The 17,276-nt window shown below is 37.6% G+C and overlaps 1 protein-coding gene across 1 annotated transcript; it reads left to right on the top strand.

Moving 5' to 3' along the window:
- Window positions 1–15,035: 15,035 nt before the first annotated feature.
- On the top strand, window positions 15,036–16,078 carry LOC132611922 (uncharacterized). Its single transcript, XM_060326277.1, has 2 exons — window positions 15,036–15,215; window positions 15,698–16,078. Exons 1-2 carry the CDS (start codon window positions 15,036–15,038, stop codon window positions 16,076–16,078), a joined length of 561 nt encoding a protein of 186 aa, XP_060182260.1.
- The last annotated feature ends 1,198 nt before the right edge of the window (window positions 16,079–17,276 follow it).

The following is a 17,276-nucleotide window of genomic DNA, read 5'->3' as shown; positions in this document are numbered from 1 at the left end:
TTTCACTTCCTTTGACGAACTTAGTTTCACCGATTCATATGATTTCAAAATCTTGTGGTACGCACTTAAAGCTATCAAGTACTCTCCTTAATCTTATAAGGACTTCATGATCACCTAAATCTCGTGTTGGTCCACTCACAATGCAACGGTCCAAACCTCCGAGATGTAATAGTATATGAGGGTTTAAGTTCATGTTTGGCAAGTGTTGGAACGATTAGAGGATGAATGAATCGAAGAGAATACGTTTCGTCGAAAGTTGATTTTGGCAAGAAAAATATGGACCTTATATGGGAAATACAGTCTGTACTTCCTTATATAGAGTAGATGATTTTCATGTTGAGAATTAAAGCCAAGAAATATGGATAATATTTAAACATACGGTCCGTATTTTTATGTCGATTGCAGCTTATAATTTTTATATATTTCGTGTATCCCTCATTTTATTTCATTTACTCCACTTCCCCTGATCTCTAACCCTCCAGAAAGTTCTCTCCATCATATCTAATCATCTCCTAAAAGAATCAAGGATCAAAAGAGAAGATTAAGGGTCTAAAGGTTCTAAAGTTATCATGAAAGGTTATTTCTCCTCTTGGTAGTGGTTTTGGAGGATACTTCAAGGTGAAGCACCCTTGAAATTGATGTGTTCTTGAGTTTTGAGGTTAGAATCTATCTAAACTCCATGTTTATGAGTTTATGCTGCGTTTGGAGGGAAAGGAGTTGGAAGAAAGGTTCAAACTTGAATTTGAGTATATGATGAGATGTAATTCAACTTGAGTCATGTTGTAAATGTGTTTTTAAGGTAAAATCTTCTTGTAAGGATAGTAGTTGGAGTTGAGATGGTATTGAGGATGTTGTACTTGGTAAAACTGGAAGAAGAAAGTGCTTAGGTGTTGTATATAAAGCGTATATTGGGTTGTTTTGATGTAAATCTTGGGGTGAGTATTGATGTGGAATTAAAGAGACTTATATGAGGTTGTTGTTGTGTTTTTGGCTGCTAGGTGTACTGTAGTGACTTAGGAGATTTGAATACTGGCCCGACAATTGCATTGTGGGATTTTGTTGCAGACTCGAGGTATTTTAAGGCTAACTTTCATTCTTTTGGCATGATCCTTATGATGAACGAAATGTAAACATAACACTACTCCATAATGATTCTATTCCTAGTAGCTAGGGATTCTTCAGATTCAGTATGATTCATAGAGTCACTTGTTGATGGAAATGCTATCTTATAACGATGTTTAGAGGTGTAATGACCGTACGTCACTCCAACAAATTCAGGATGTACTCTTATCATATTCATGCATTGCATTATAAATATATATATGTACAGACCTATGACCCCTCAGGCGTTATATACACCTATATTATTTATTATATATATTTCGGGTATGGGGAAGGTGACGATGTTATATACACACTACCACCTGCTCAGCTGGTCACATGATGATAATGATGATGCCCACATAGTCCGATATGATACGATGGGATGCCCACATAGGCTTGACAAGCGTTATACGCGCATATATATATGTATAACCCAGTATTTTATATGCATATATGAATACATGCATAGTATTTATGCATACCATTGGCCCTCTGAGGTAGTTCAAACTTACAGGTTGCATTCATTTCATCCTATGTACTTTTATGTATTTTTCATGTTACTTTCATGCCTTATTCAGTACTTTATCCGTACTGGCGTCCCTTTTCTGCTGGCGCTGTATTTCATGCCCGCAGGTTCAGATAGAAAGGTTGATGATCCACCCCTATAGGTAGTTGTTCAGCTGATATTGGAGCACTTCTCTTTTTCCAAAGTTGCTCTTGTGTTTTTGGTGCGTTATACTTTTGTGTACATACGAGTATGGCGGAGCCCTATCCCGACCTTGTTATGTTATATACTCCAGTAGAGGCTTTTAGACAGTCATGGGTTAGCTAGACGATGTATGGCCCCCTCGGCCTATATTTTTTTGTTGTATAGTATTCGATGATGGCCTTGTCAGCTTGTCCAGTTTTGTCCAGCATAGTCATATAGTATGTCTGTTCGGGCTCACCCTTTTTTCACCATATTTCTCTTAAGATTTATCACATTTCCATCTGATGACCCTTAGGGTCCACTCTTGTTTATTATTATGATATGAAAGTATGATTAGCGGTGCTCGGTAAGTAGGGCCCCGGTGCCCGTCATGGCCCTACGGTTTGGGTCGTGACAAATTTGATATCAGAGCAGTTGCGTCATAAGATTGTCTACAAGCACTTTATAGCAGAGTCTTGTTTATGGTGTTGTGCACTACACTTATAAACAGGAGGCTGCAGGGCATTTAGGAAGGTTGTCTTTCTTTCTTATCTTGGATTGTGCGTTGGAGCTGTACCAACAGGATTTCATTACTAATAACGTACTGTGATTTCAGCGATGCCTGTGATGAGGAGAGGTTCAGCTGGCCAGATAGGCAAGCTTGCAACAGATAAGAGTATCAGTCGGGTGCCACCAGTGGATGCGGGCCAGGGTGGGTCATAGAGTAAGGCTCTATCTCAGTCTTCTCAGAGCCCTTCCGTCCCAGCGGATCCCAGAAGGGCTACAACTATAGTATCCCTAGTTCCTCCACAAGATGCATCAGACCAGGAGATGTAAGATGTTATTCTGTTATTGACTCAATTAATGGCCGCTTAGGCTCAGCAACGGGGCACTGGTTATGTTGACAAGGCTGTTAGTATTCTTTGGATCAAAACCAGATGAGGACCCATATAATTTTATAGATCGGATGCTGAGGAAATTGAGGGTAATGCATGCTTGTGACACTGAGTCAGTAGAGTTGGTTTCTTACCATTTGCGAGATGTTGATGTCCAGTGGTATGAGATCTGGGAGTTGTCTAGAGGGGCTAATGCACCTCCAGCAGTATGGCAGGAGTTCACAGAGGCCTTTCTTCCACATTATTTGCCAACAGAGGCCCGATGGGCTCAAGTTGATAGATTTCTAAATTTACGCCAGGGGAATATAAGTGTGTAGGAGTAGAGTATTCTCCTTAACCGACTGGCGAGGTATGCTCCTATGATTTTAACTGAGATAGAGGATCTGGTACACTGATTTGTGATTGGACTTAGGCCGCACTTAATTAATGATTGCATGGCGGACTCACTTCGGAAGAGTATGGATATCTCTCGTATTCAGGCATATGCTCAGGGTTTAGAGGAGCGGAAGCAGCAACAACGACCTAATCGAGAGCATGATAGGGGTCAGAGCAAGAGAGCTAGATCTTCTAGGTCTTTTATTGAGCACCGGGGTGGTCATAGATAGTAGTTCCCTAAGCATTCAGCCTATTTAGTGGCTAGTTCGCCTTGACAGTTTCCAGGACAGATGTTTGATTGGCCCACGTATTCTGGGTCAGGCCCATGGTCTAGGGCTTCTAGTTCCCAGTTCAGAGTTGATTTTAGCCAGATGAGGCCATCTATACCATGATGCGCTTGGTGTGGTAAGTTATACGATGGAAAGTGTCGTTTGGGTTCAGATGTGTGTTATAATATTATGCGAGATTATCCATCGAGATGTGGTAGAGGTGTAGTTCAGCCGACAGGATCTGCAGCTGGTTATTCCTCATTGGTACACTCTATGAGGTAAGGCTCTCAGACATCAACTGGTCATGGTAAAGGCAGAGGTGGAACATCCAGTTCGAGCAGTCCCAGAACCGCATCTATGCAGTGGTTGGTCGCTGGGATCTTGAGTCATTGCCTGATGTTGTTAGAGGTATATTATCAGTTTTCTCCCATGACGTGTATGCAATGATAGACCCAGGCTCTACTTTATTATATTTCACTACTTTTATTGCTGGTAAGATTGGGATAGAACCTGAAATGATTAGTCCTGTTGAGGTGTCTACACCTGTTGGAGATCCGGTGATAGCTAGATGAGTATACAAGAACTGTGTAGTTATAATTTCCAATCGTCATACTGTAGCAGACTTGGTTGAGTTGGACACGGTGGGCTTTGATGTTTTTAATGGTATGGACTGGTTGGCTTCTTGTTATGCTATTGTTTATTGCAGAACAAAGATGGTCCAATTTCAGTTTCTAGGAGATCCAGTGCTGGAATGGAAAGGTAATACAGCTTCATCGAGAGGTAGGTTTATTTTCTATCACAAGGCAAAGAAGATGATCACAAAAGGTTGTATCTATCACATTGTTCGAGTCCGAGATGAAGAAGCAGAACCACCGACCCTTCAGTCTGTTCCGATGGTTAATGAATTCCTAGATGTTTTTCTAGATGAACTTCCATGCCTTTCAAAGAAGGAGATTGACTTTACTATTTATGTGCTACCAGATACTCAACATATTCTCCTTATAGGATGGCCCTTGTTGAGTTGAAGGAATTGAAAGAGCAGTTGAATGATTTTCTCGAGAAAGGCTTCATTAGGCCTAGTACGTCGCCGTGGGGAGCACCAGCGTTATTTGTAAGGAAGAAAGATGGCTCGTTGTAAATGTATATAGATTATAGACAGTTGAATAAGGTGACGATAAAGAACAAGTATCCGCTCCAAAGAATTGATGACTTATTTGATCAGATGCAGGGTGCCAGATGTTTTTCAAAGATAGACTTAAGATCAGGTTCTCATCAGGTCAGGGTCAAAGATAAAGACATTCCGAAGATGACATTCGGGACCAAATATGGCCATGTCGAGTTTCTTGTGATGTCTTTTGGGTTGAATAAAGTGCCAGCAGTATTTATGGATTTGACGAATCACGTATTCAGACCCTCCTTAGATCAGTTTGTGATTGTGTTTATCAATGACATTCTAAGCTACTCTAGATCAGAGGCTGAGCATGCGGATGATTTGTGTGGTGTGCTCAGGGTTCTTCGGGAAAAGAAGTTGTACGCGGAGTTCTCCAAATATGAGTTCCGGTGGAATTCAGTTTATTTTCTGGGGCATATTGTATCAGATGAAGGCGTCAGTATTGACACTCAGAAGATAGAGGCCGTGAAGACATGGCCTAGACCCACGACACTGACTGAGGTTCGTAGTTTTCTATGGTTGGCAGGATATTACAGAAGATTTGTAGAGGGCTTCTCCTCTATTCTTGTGCCATTGACGAAATTGACGTAGAAGGCAGCTAAGTTCTAGTGGACAGACGCTTGTCAGTGGAGTTTTCAGGAGTTGAAGAACATACTAACTTCATCACCGGTTTTGACACTTCCATAGGGATCAGAGGGTTATTTTATCTATTATGACACCTCGGGCGTCAGATTGGGTTGTGGGTTGATGCAACATGGTAAGGTTATTTCTTATGCTTCGATGCAGCTGAGGAAGCATGAGAAGAATTATCCGACCCATGATTTGGAGTAAGCTGTGGTGATTCATGCGCTTAAGGTTTGGAGACATTATTTATGTGGTGTTCAAGTTGATGTTTACATGAATCATAAGAGCCTTCAATATATCATTAAGTAGAATGAGTTGAATTTACAGTAGAGGAGATGGTTGGAGCTATTGAAGGATTATGATGTTGATATTTTATACCATCTAGGGAAGGCGAATGTAGTTGTCGATGCCCTTCGTCGCAGATCTATGGGTAGTTTGTCTTGCTTGCACGCAGAGAAAAGGAAGCTTGTTATATCCCGTATTTTGCGTATTAGGAAAATTAAAGATAATTGCGGGAAGTTAAGAGTAAGGCTATATTTTTGACTTTGTTTAGCACACAAGTTGTTTATGAAAATTTTAATATGGAAATATTAAGAAAGGCTAGGGGTAAAAAGCGAAACTTGCAAGATGACTCATAGAAATATGGAGGAAGGCTAAGGGCAAATTTGGAATTTGGAAAATAAATTTTCATGAATTACAAAACAAAAAAAAAGATTGGGCTTGAGAAAAACGGGCCAAGTGGCCGGCCATATGGGGTGGGCCTTGGCCCACATGGGAGCTTAATATTAATACCCAAAAGATGACTAAGTCATCATATTATCACCTCCACTTAGAAGGCTCAAGAAACTTGGAGTAGGAGAAAAACAAGGGGCCATATTCGGCCATAGCAAGGAAAAATTGAGCCCTCAATTTTGATCACAAAAAAATATTTCCTTCTAGCATTCCTACTAATTTGAAGGTCCTCTTTAACGTGGGATAATTGTTGGAGCAAGTAGACCACTCTTTGTTGCAAGTTCATAACCCTAGCCAAGTGAGAAGTTAAGGGAAAAAGGTAAGAATTAATCTTCTTTTTATATATTATGGATGGTTGTGTATGTGGTAGTATGTAGAAATGGGTGAAATTCATGAAAAATATGGATGTATGTTGTGGCCGTGTGGCTGTTGTATGGTATGGGAGAGAATGAATCAATTTTTCTTAAGTATTTTGGTTGTTGTTGTAATGGAATCTATGATGAAAATGAAAGTTTAATGATTCTAATTGAAGTTGTAAGTGTTGGAGAGTTGTTTATAAGCTAATGTGATGTTAAAAACCATTTCTTGTATTTATGGAAAACAATGTTGTTAGTGTGTGAATAATTGTTGGTGTAGTTCATGAAGTTGAAGGAAGGAAATGTGTTGTTATTGTTCTTGTTGCATTTGGAAGGTTTCAGATGAAGTAGAGTATTGGTTGAATTGTTTTGAATATTGTACGGATTGTTTGAAGTATTCTTGAATATTGTTTGAATGGTTGCGGATTAGTACTTGAATATGTAAGCAATTATGAATTGAACGTAAGTGAAACGTCGTTGAAGTTTGTAGAAAGAAGTTGCTAACGTTAGTATGTTTTTTGAATTGATTGTGGATATTGTTAGAATAACTGTGGTATTGTTGTTGATAATTTGGCCGAGTTAAATTCTCGGATTTGTTGTTGATGATTTCGCCGAGTTGGATTCTCGGGGATGGTTGTATTTACAGGAGAAATGCTGCCAAAATTTCTGTAAATAAAGTGTTGGTTGAAGATTGAACTTCTAATTATCTATAGCTAATGTTTGGTATACATTAATATTGTTGTAGATCTTGCGAAGCCAAAGACTTAAGTTCGGATTAGCGTAAAAAGCGGGCAAGGTATCTTTGTGAAACCAACATGACAAAGTATATGTATGATTTCAAAGGAACTCCCATTCTTAGAGCCACTAGGATGGCTAACGTTCTTGATTTCCATAAGCTGTTTCATATGGTTTGATGCGTATCTATGATGTCTGAAGTTCTATTTGATATGTTTCCGAATGGCATTCAAGAGACAATTGATATGACTAATGTTTTGATTTCCAAGTGATGGTACGTTTGATCATTCCATTGAGTCTTTGATATATTTTGATACGTACATACGGTTCGAAAAGCTCTATCTGATTTGATCCATAACGATATTCGAAAGGTATCTAACATGATTGTTGCTTTGATTTTCCAAAAATGGCTTCTGAAACGTTCGTAGAAGGTTCTGTACTTCAAACGCTCATAATTTTCTTATACTAAATCGGATTGACCCGAAACTTGTTTCTGAGCCTTCAGGTGTCGGTATGTATACTTGTCCATCGAGTCTTAGAATTGATTTATATGCATATGGTTTCTCACTACTCTGCTCGTGCATACTATTGTTATATCGTTCGCCGAGTCCCGGGCCGGTTATGTCATTGTGTGCACTATGTTATACTCGGCATTATATTGATATACATGGATCGGGCTGCACGTTCCGCAACAATATACATATGGATCGGGTTGCACGTTCCGCAGCAATATATATATGGATCGGGCTGCACGTTCCGCAGCACTATATTTATGGATCAGGCCGAACGTTCCTCGGTACTAATATATTATATTTATGGATCGGGCCGAACGTTCCTCGGCACTAATATATTATATTTATGGATCGGGCCGTACGTTCCTCGGCACTATTATATTGATTTATGGATCGGGCTGTACGTCCCACTGCACTATCAGTTATATGCATGTATGATATATGATGTCGACATATATGATGACTCCATTCACCGCGTCCCTCACTAGAGGGCCGGGATCTGTTATATATATATGTATATGATGACATATGATGTCGGCACGCATGATCTGTGTGTGGAAAGTAAGTATTTTGGTACTCTGCAGGATTTACTCATTTTCTATACTTCTCCGGACATATGACATCGGTATGTATGATTTACGTTCGGAAAATAAGCACCTTGGTATTCTGGCTAATGTACTTACTTTTTGTACCGTTGTTCCGGTTATATTTCTGTTTTCTGTATTTCATGCCTTACATACTCAGTACATATTCCGTACTGACCCCCTTTCTTCGTGGGATGCGTTTCATGCCGCGCAGGTACACCCAAATGAGTAGAAGCCACTACAGAAGATGTTCCAGCGAAGTTGGCAAGCTCCATTTGGCTCTGGAGTGTTGCCGGGTCAGAGTATTATGCTATGATATCTTTGTTGAGATTATAGACTTTGCAGACAGAGTCATGGGTATAGAAATTCAGTCTTGTAAGCAGCTCTGTAAGCCGATGTACTAATATGCTTTATGTTATAGATTCCATGTGATAACATATTTTACTTAACTTAAGAACGATTAAGAGAATGTTTCTGAAAGTCTTTCCTATGTGTTTCATTCTGATTTGATTTAAAAGTCCGAAGAGATTATGTGTGTACTAAGAGTCAGAGGGTTCGCTTGGCCCTAAATAAGGGTCGGGTGCCCATCACACCCTAGTGAGATTAGGGTGTGACAAAGCTATCTCATGAGCTTCATCAGTTAGCCAGCCTAGGAATAGTTATTAGACTCAGGTGAAGCAGGAGTTACAGTTCGGGATACAACGACATCATCCTTAGTAGCTGACGTTAAAGAACAACTGTATGAGGATCCTTCTCCGATTCGGTACAGGGAGACAACCCCACATAAAAAGATGTCACCCTTTGAGATTTCTAAAGATGGAGTTCTGAGGTATCGAGGTAGATTGTGTGTTCCGGATATTGCAGGGTTACGTCAGTAGATTATGGCAGAAGCTCATTATTCCCGCTATTCTATTCATCCAAGGTCAACAAAGATATACCATGATATGAGAAAGTTTTATTTGTGGAATTGAATGAAGAAGGATATAGCGGAGTTTGTGGCCCAATGCCCTAATTGTCAGCGGTAAAGGTTGAGCATCAGAAGCCTGGTGGATTGTTGTAGGATATAGAGATTCCGACTTGGAAATGAGAGGCGATTAATATGGATTTCATTACAGGCTTACCGCGTTCCCAGTGCATGTTTGACACGATATGGGTGATTATTAATAGACTCACAAAGTCAACACATTTTTTACCTGTCAGGACAACTTATTCAATCGAGGATTACGTGAAGTTATACATTAAGGAGAGAGTGCGACTTCAGGGTGTTCCTTGTAGTGGTTCTATTTTTTCTGATTCGGATTTGCACTTGCCTCATTTAAAAAGGAAATTGTCCCGGGGAAATACCACTGTCAATCGTACCAGGAAAAAGGAAAAAATATACTTCTACGTGGATGGTACTCCAAATGGACATCATTTTAGAGTCGCCACCTAACTTATAGGTAAGTTAGGAAAACCAGTTCGAAAGGGCTCATTTAAAACGGCTAAGTTTTAAAAGAAACCAATCTATACCAAAGCCTAGGTAAGGGTTCTGGTGATCCCCCGGGAAGGTGTTAAGCACAACGGTATTAAGGATCCGTAAAATACTGTTGACCTACAAGTTCTAATAGTATGCCTTGTAGATATAAATTACTTTTTGGTAAAAACTGCTTTTGTTTTATATTTCCCCAAATGAAGATTGGTCATTTATGCAAAAAATACTCATTTTCAAGAAATAAAAATGGTAAAGTTTTGACAAAAATTGGGCGTTTTGGGTTTCGGACTAGAACACCTAGGTTAAAACCCGAAGGCGTTAACCTAAGTAGAACACTACGTAAGTCCACCCGAGTTTAGAAAAGGTTTTTAGTTTAAGTTTTATAAAATCCATATTTTAACCATATTTTAGATTTTTAGATTTTTAGTCTTTTAGTCCAAATTAATTCAATAAAGTCTAAGTCCATATTTTGTCCAAAATGTCCACATGTACACGGTCCACAATCATTTTTTGTCTCAAGTCTATAAAATTAGTCAAGTCCATTTTTTGTCCAAAAATCATGTTTCCATTTAAAGGAATGCCCATTTTTATTCATAGGTAGCAATTTTAGTCTCAAAAACGTTTTTGCATGATAGTGTTTGTCAAAAATCAGTTTTGTATTTAAAAAATTATTTTTTGGCGATTCTAATACGTGACAATTTTTAATGGTTCCAATAAAGCACATTTTTCATCAATTTTGACAAATAAGTAATAAGAGATAGGGAGTTAGGCCTACCAAGCCCAACAGAAAAATCCGTATAAAAAATACCGCTCCAAATATGCTCCAAATGCTTAGTCCTTCCATGGTTGAGGTCAACACGATCGAGGAAAGTTACTGGGCCTCGTCGAGCTGGTAAGGCTATCATAATCGACCGTGATGACAAATGTAATTTCTAGTGTGGACACCATCTGACTGTACATAACTGTCTGCAAGCCTCTACTGGAAACATAACATAAGGTGGCTGGGACAGGGCCCTGCCATACCCATAAACATATGCATGTACATATCTGTATATACGTAAGACCATGCTGACTCCTGGCATCTCCGGAACAAAAGGAGCGCACCAACTTCATCCACTAAGCTGACATCCTAATAGATAGGTCACCAACCTGTATCTGCAGACCTGCGGGCATGAAATGCAGCTCCCCGAGCAATAGAGGAGTCAGTACGAACAATGTATTGAGTATGCAAAGCATAAGAGCAACATATATAAAAAAGAATCATGAAAGGAATTTGAAACTCATAACAAACTGACAGTCTGAATGCATCTGTATGATTGAAGATACCTATGCGGTATATGATATGCATGTACTCTGTAAAAATAATATATATCACATAATAATGCTGAGGAACGTACGGACCAATCCATATATCATATAATAGTGCCGCGGAACGTACGGCCCGATCAATATCTCTTCTAATCCCGCGTCCAGGAATCCCACGTCCGGGACGATAATAATCTCATACCGCCCACTAGTGGTGCTGTCATCATCCATATGCCGCCCATCGTAGTGGTGCTGCCCGGCCATGTAGGCACGGTGTTACTATCATTATCCATATGCCTCCCACCATAGTGGTGCTGCCCGGCCATGTAGGCACGGTGTAAGAAAATAGCTGTACATATATGTGTGTGTGTGTGTGTGTGTGTGTGTCTATATATATATATATATATATATATATATATATATATATATATATATTTATATTGCATGATAGACTCATGAAAGCTATACTCAGTATTACTCTAGATAACCATGATCTATAGAAGACATGAACATTAAAATAAGGAATCAAGGATACGATGAATCTTGCACCATCTAAGAGTAGAGTCTTTGGAACTCGCTCGCTTACTTGGAAATTGTAATAAAGATCATGCCAAAAGAATAAAAGGGACAGCCTTAACATACCTCATTGTCTCCTTATTGCTCAACGCCTATCTTCCTGAGTCCAAAAATCTACATTCAAGACCATTTACCACACAATTAGGTTAAGGGCAAACTCATAATCCAAGTTAAACTAGTTCTTAAGTTAACGGAATTCAGGCAGCGTTTCCCCTATAATTCCTAATCCAATCCAACTCCAAATCAAGCCCAAATATGAATACCAACATCAAAAACAACATAATCAATAACTAAAAGTCAAAGCATAAGTAAATCCACCCAAAACTTCCTTCAAATCAGACCCCAAGCCAACAACACCGACATGCAAACATGTAATTTTTATATCACAATTTCCTTAACTTAAAACTATTAAAATCCTTCAAGGACCATTTAATATCGATTAGATGGGAAACATACCTTATACAGTCCAAAACATCAACCACAACACTTTGCTTTAAGGCCACAAAACCACAAACACAATAGACATACAAGCTACTATGATGTTCTAACTAGTCTAGGGTTTTTACGGGTTCAAATATTTCTTGGATGATGGAAGGAATTAGGAAAAGGGTTGAGGGGAGTATTAGGATATTTAGGGTCTGTTGGTGTGTGAAATAATGAAGGATAAAATGAATTGGATCAATAAATAACATTCAAGAAAATTTTCCACCGACTCACTGTTGACGGGTCGTCGATGTGCATCGACGGGTTTTCTACACTTCGACAGCCCATATATCCCAAAGTCGAAGTGCAAATGCAGATCTGCCAGTTGCATTGGAAAGTAGACTCGCTGAACTTATGAATGCATAATTTCTTTGATCGCTGAACATCCAACTTTCCCGATACTTACTAAACATGCTACCAAGCTCTCATGTATGAAGAATGAGCATGTATAATTCCTTATGACCTTGACGACAACCTTGACTTTTAAATCTTCGTCAACTAACTCACGACGAAACTTTGCGTACAAAAGTACAGGGTGTAACATTTCTCAACACTCAAGATTAAAACAGACTAGGGAAAGCACATTTTGAGACTTAGAGATATATTAACTCAACAAACAAACAACCTCTATCCTATAATCTACTCAACCAATTTCGTAATTATTAAAATAGCCAAACAAGAGCAAAAAATGCATAAAATTGCCATGGACTAGTGACAGATTCACTAGAACTAATTGTATCCTATCAAAAACTAACAAGAATGACTAACCTATACTTAAATCTATTAGTGTCAATAAAAAAGTGTCAAAGCTCCAACACAAACTATTCTTTTTCTCATTTTTATCAAACTTAGCTAACCCAAGATCACTTAACATCATCTAAATCAAGCTTTTACTTAAATTTACAGTTTCAAATGACATCAAACTCACATAATACCCACTTAATCATCAAAACAGGACTAAGTTAGCAAATAATTATTTTTAACTAACACGAGTATTATAATAAATATATAATCATAACTAGAATGAAATAAAGGATAGAATAAGAGGTTACCTTTTAATGGGGAAACCTAAAGATCAAAAAGAAAGATTGAATCCACCAAATTCAAGCACCAACACTTCACAAATCTTTAAAAACCCCTTTGTCTTTTTAAATTTTTGGATGATATCCGTATTCTTCTATATATATATATATATATATATATATATATATATATATATATATATATATATATATATATATATATATATATATATATATATATATATATATATCTATTGCATTTATATATTTTTTTGTAGTGTATTTTCAGTAAGAGTGTGTATAGGCGAGTAAGTTTTTGAATATATAAATCAAACCTTAGTTTTTTTTTTGTGCTAATTTTCGAACTCCCTCTTTTTTTTTTCTCTCCTCTTTTTTTCTCTCTCACCCTTTTTAATGTCACTAGCCATTCTATTTATAGGCAAGCAAATTTAGAACCCTAGGGACAAAAATAGGCCGTTTGGCCGTGGCTTTTACCCCCAAAACCCTTAATCTTCAAAAAACCTTATCCATAATTTTAAATATTCAACTAACAAATTTGTACCCTAATTAGAATAAGACAAAAGAATTTCAACAAATTTGTACTAGGATAGTACATATCACCGTACCTTTTCCCCTCAAAACCCTTAATTTTCAAAAGACCTTATCCATAATTTCAAAAATCAAATAAGATAAAAAATCAAACTAACAAATTTGTACCCTAATTAGAATAAAACAAAAGAATTTCAATAAATTCATACTAGGATAGTACACATGGCAACAACAATCATGCAAATAGTACCAACAAAGGTACAAATGAATCAAATTGTACCATACAAGATAGAAAATGTCCCGTCCTTTCGTATAATAAAACATATGTCATAAATATATATTGGTCAAAAATACTAATGTATAATAATTATTTGGACCAATAAAAATCATAATTTGCAGAATTAAAATGCGAGCTTTAAAACGAGCCCAATATTGACATAGTTCCGAGCAATATTTCAAATGTGAAAAATGTTGTCAAAATGAGCTGTAATTCGTACGTCGTTTTAAATTAACATTTCTCCTGGAATAGATGGAGCGGGATAAGAGTAAATAACTTCTATTTCTCGTAGTTGTCAATTTTAATAATTAAACGCCATTTTTTGCAATTTTCTAGGAATTTTTAAAATTTTAATCTTGAAAGGGTGTATCCTTACTCCGTCTTTGACTCGGGAAACATGAAAACTAAAATACACTTCTTATGAGGTGAAAATTAGGTGTCAACAACTGCCCCTTCAGAGTTCGAGGATGACAAGGCCATCATGGTTTGGGTTGTGTCCTGATGCAGGAAGGGAAAGTGGTTGTGTATGCCTCTCAAAATTGAAACAACATGAGTTGAATTACCCTACTCATGACCTTGAGCTCGCTGCCATAGTGTTTGCTTTGAAAGTTCCGAGGCATTACTTATATGGAGAAAAATGTCACATATTTACTGATCATAAGAGTTTGAAGTACTTGGGTACTCAGAAAGAGTTGAATTTGAGAAAACGTAGATGGCTTGAACTCATTAAATATTATGACTGCACGATTGATTATCATCCGGGTAAAGCCAATGTGGTGGCAGATTCTCTAAGTCGCAAAGCCTTTGCTAGTTTATCTCTAAGTCCTTTGACTTTGTTTCTTGAATTAAGAGCCATGAATGCTTGCCTTGTAATTAATTTTGATGGCTCTATTGTTGCTAGTTTGCAAGTCAAGCCTATTCTACTTGAACAGGTGAAAGAAGCACAGAAGTTAGATGAGAAACTTGTGAAATTTATCAAAGAAGTTCAAACTGGAGAAAAGCTTGATTTTAAATTAAGGGATAATGGTGTTCTATTCTATCGAAATAGGTTATGCGTTCCTAAAGATGACAACTTGAGGAAAGAAATTCTGAATGAAGCACATACTTCATCATGTGCAATGCATCCGGGAGGTACTAAAATTTACCAAACAATCAAACAACACTATTGGTATAATGGTATGAAGAAAGACATTGCAGAGTTCATTTCTAAATGCATAGGGCTTCAACAAATAAAGGCCGAGCATAAGTCCCAGCTTGTTTTGTACAACCCTTGTCGATACTAGAGTGGAAATAGGAAAGAATAACTATGGACTTTGTTTCTGGACTTCCACGCACTAAAAGAAATCATGATGCAATTTGGGTTATAGTTGATAGACTAACCAAGAGTGCTCATTTCTTGGCCATCAGAGTAGACTACCCACTCGAATGTTTAGCAGAATTGAACGTTAATGAGATTGTGAGGCTGCATGGAGTTCCTGTTTCCATTGTATCTGACTGAGACCCTAGGTTTACATCCAAATTCTGGACTAGCTTACAAGAAGCTTTGGGCACTAGGTTGAACTTTAGTACTTCTTTCCATCCTCAGACATATGGCCAATTCGAGAGGGTAATTCAAATCTTAGAAGATATGCTTTGAGCTTGCAGTATGGAATTTGAGGGTAGTTGGGACAGACACCTAGCCTTGATAGAATTTGCTTACAATAATAGCTACCAATCAAGTATTGCCATGCCTCCTTATGAAGCATTAGATGGGAGAAAATGTAGAACTCCTCTTTGTTGGAGTGAAGTTGGTGAAAGAAAATTGGTTGGTCCTGAGATTGTGTAACAAACTGAAGATAAAGTAAAAATCATAAAGGATCATCTAAAAATTGCTTCAGATAGACAAAAGTCTTATGCTGATCTTAAGATGTGTGAAATTGAGCATCAAGTGAGAGATGAGTGTTTTTAAATGTTTCTCCATGGAAGAAGATTATGAGATTTGGCCAAAAAGGAAAACTTAGTCCTCGATTTATTGGACCATACGAAGTACTTGAGAGAGTTGGCCGAGTTGCATCTAAACTATCTCTTCCACATGAGTTAGATAAGATCCACAATGTCTTTCATGTTTCTATGCTTAGAAGATATCACTCAGATCCATCTCATGTTCTTCCTGTTGAATCCATTGAGGTCACCCCTGACTTGACATACGAAGAGGAACCTGTCCAACTCTTGGCGCATGAGACAAAAGAGCTTGGAAACAAGGAAATCCCATTAGAAAGAGTCCTTTGGAGAAATCATTCTAGCAAAGACGCTACTTGGGAGCGAGAAGAGGATATGCGAATTGAATATCCCCATTTGTTTCGAGACTAGCATAAGGTAAATTTCGAGATGAAATTTCTTAAGGGGAAGAGAGTTATAACACCCCCAATTTTTTTTTAAAAAAAAATTAATACTTGAATTTTCGCTTGATCATATCTTTATAGTAAGGATATATTTACTTTGCACCCCCTACGTTAATTTGACGATATATGAAAATTGCTTACTTTAGATTGTGGTAATATTTACAAGTAAATTTTGTGATGTTGTTATGCTACCATTTATCATCCTCTTGATAAATTTATTATGAAATACAATAGATATATAAAATGTTTGGGCAGCCTTTTTTTTATTTTATTATTTTTTCCATCCTTATCCAAGTAACTTATATACCTTTTTGGCTCATATCCTCTCCAGCACCTCTAAATTCGTTTTCTCCAAGAAAATAAAACCCTAAAACCCCTCTCCGCTCATCAAATTCTTCCACTAAATCAATCATCTCGACTTGTTTTAGTCGAGCCAAAAACAACTCCACACGATTGAGGTAAGTTACAAAACCCATTTTTGAACTGGACAGTTTTTAGTGTTCTCAGCATATTTCCTTGTATAAAATTTAGGTTTAAGTGATCCAAGCTGTTCTAGAAACCTATTTCATAGCCCTGCAACATTTGTTCAGGCTCCAAAATCTAGTTTTCCTTGTATTTACTTGAAAAGGGGTGACGAAGTACAGGGCAGGTGCTGCCCAGATTTCCATTTTGCAAACCCTACATGTACTACAGTTTGTATTTTGAGCATATATTGTAGTACAAAAATGCTATAGGAGTGATTTAAATTTCTCTGAAGCCCATAGAAAAATATCTACAATTTTCATTAAGGCCACAAAGTCTATTTTTGCCATTTACCCCTTTGAAACTGAAACACAATACAAGACAGTAGTACTGTCCAGAATTTCTATTTTGATAATTTAGGGTGATTTTCACTGATATCTAGTTTAGTTTCGACGTGCTGAAACCATTGAACTTAAATAGATATTATATTGTGTATTTAAGGAATATATACTCTTGTACAAGCTAAGAGGAATAGTTTGACGAAGTGCACTTTGGTTGGTCTATGGCGTAGACGATTTGAACTCCTCAAGTTGTGGTAGAACTTGTTGGGTGGTAAAACGCCAAGGTTTGCGTATAAGTTTGAACTTGGAATATCTTTTTTTTTTTTTGTTGAAGTATCTTGATGTGTTGTTTCCTTTCTCTTC

This window comes from Lycium barbarum, chromosome 9 (assembly GCF_019175385.1).
Source record: "Lycium barbarum isolate Lr01 chromosome 9, ASM1917538v2, whole genome shotgun sequence".
NCBI lineage: Eukaryota > Viridiplantae > Streptophyta > Magnoliopsida > Solanales > Solanaceae > Lycium > Lycium barbarum.
This window is presented reverse-complemented; position numbering and strand designations above follow the sequence as displayed.

Coding starts and splice junctions, on each gene's coding strand:
- LOC132611922 (XM_060326277.1), top strand. CDS start 15,036: ATGGACTTTGTTTCTGGACTTCCACGCACTAAAAGAAATCATGATGCA. Junction 15,216..15,697: donor ATGGAGTTCCTGTTTCCATT/GTATCTGACTGA, acceptor CCATGGAAGAAG/ATTATGAGATTTGGCCAAAA.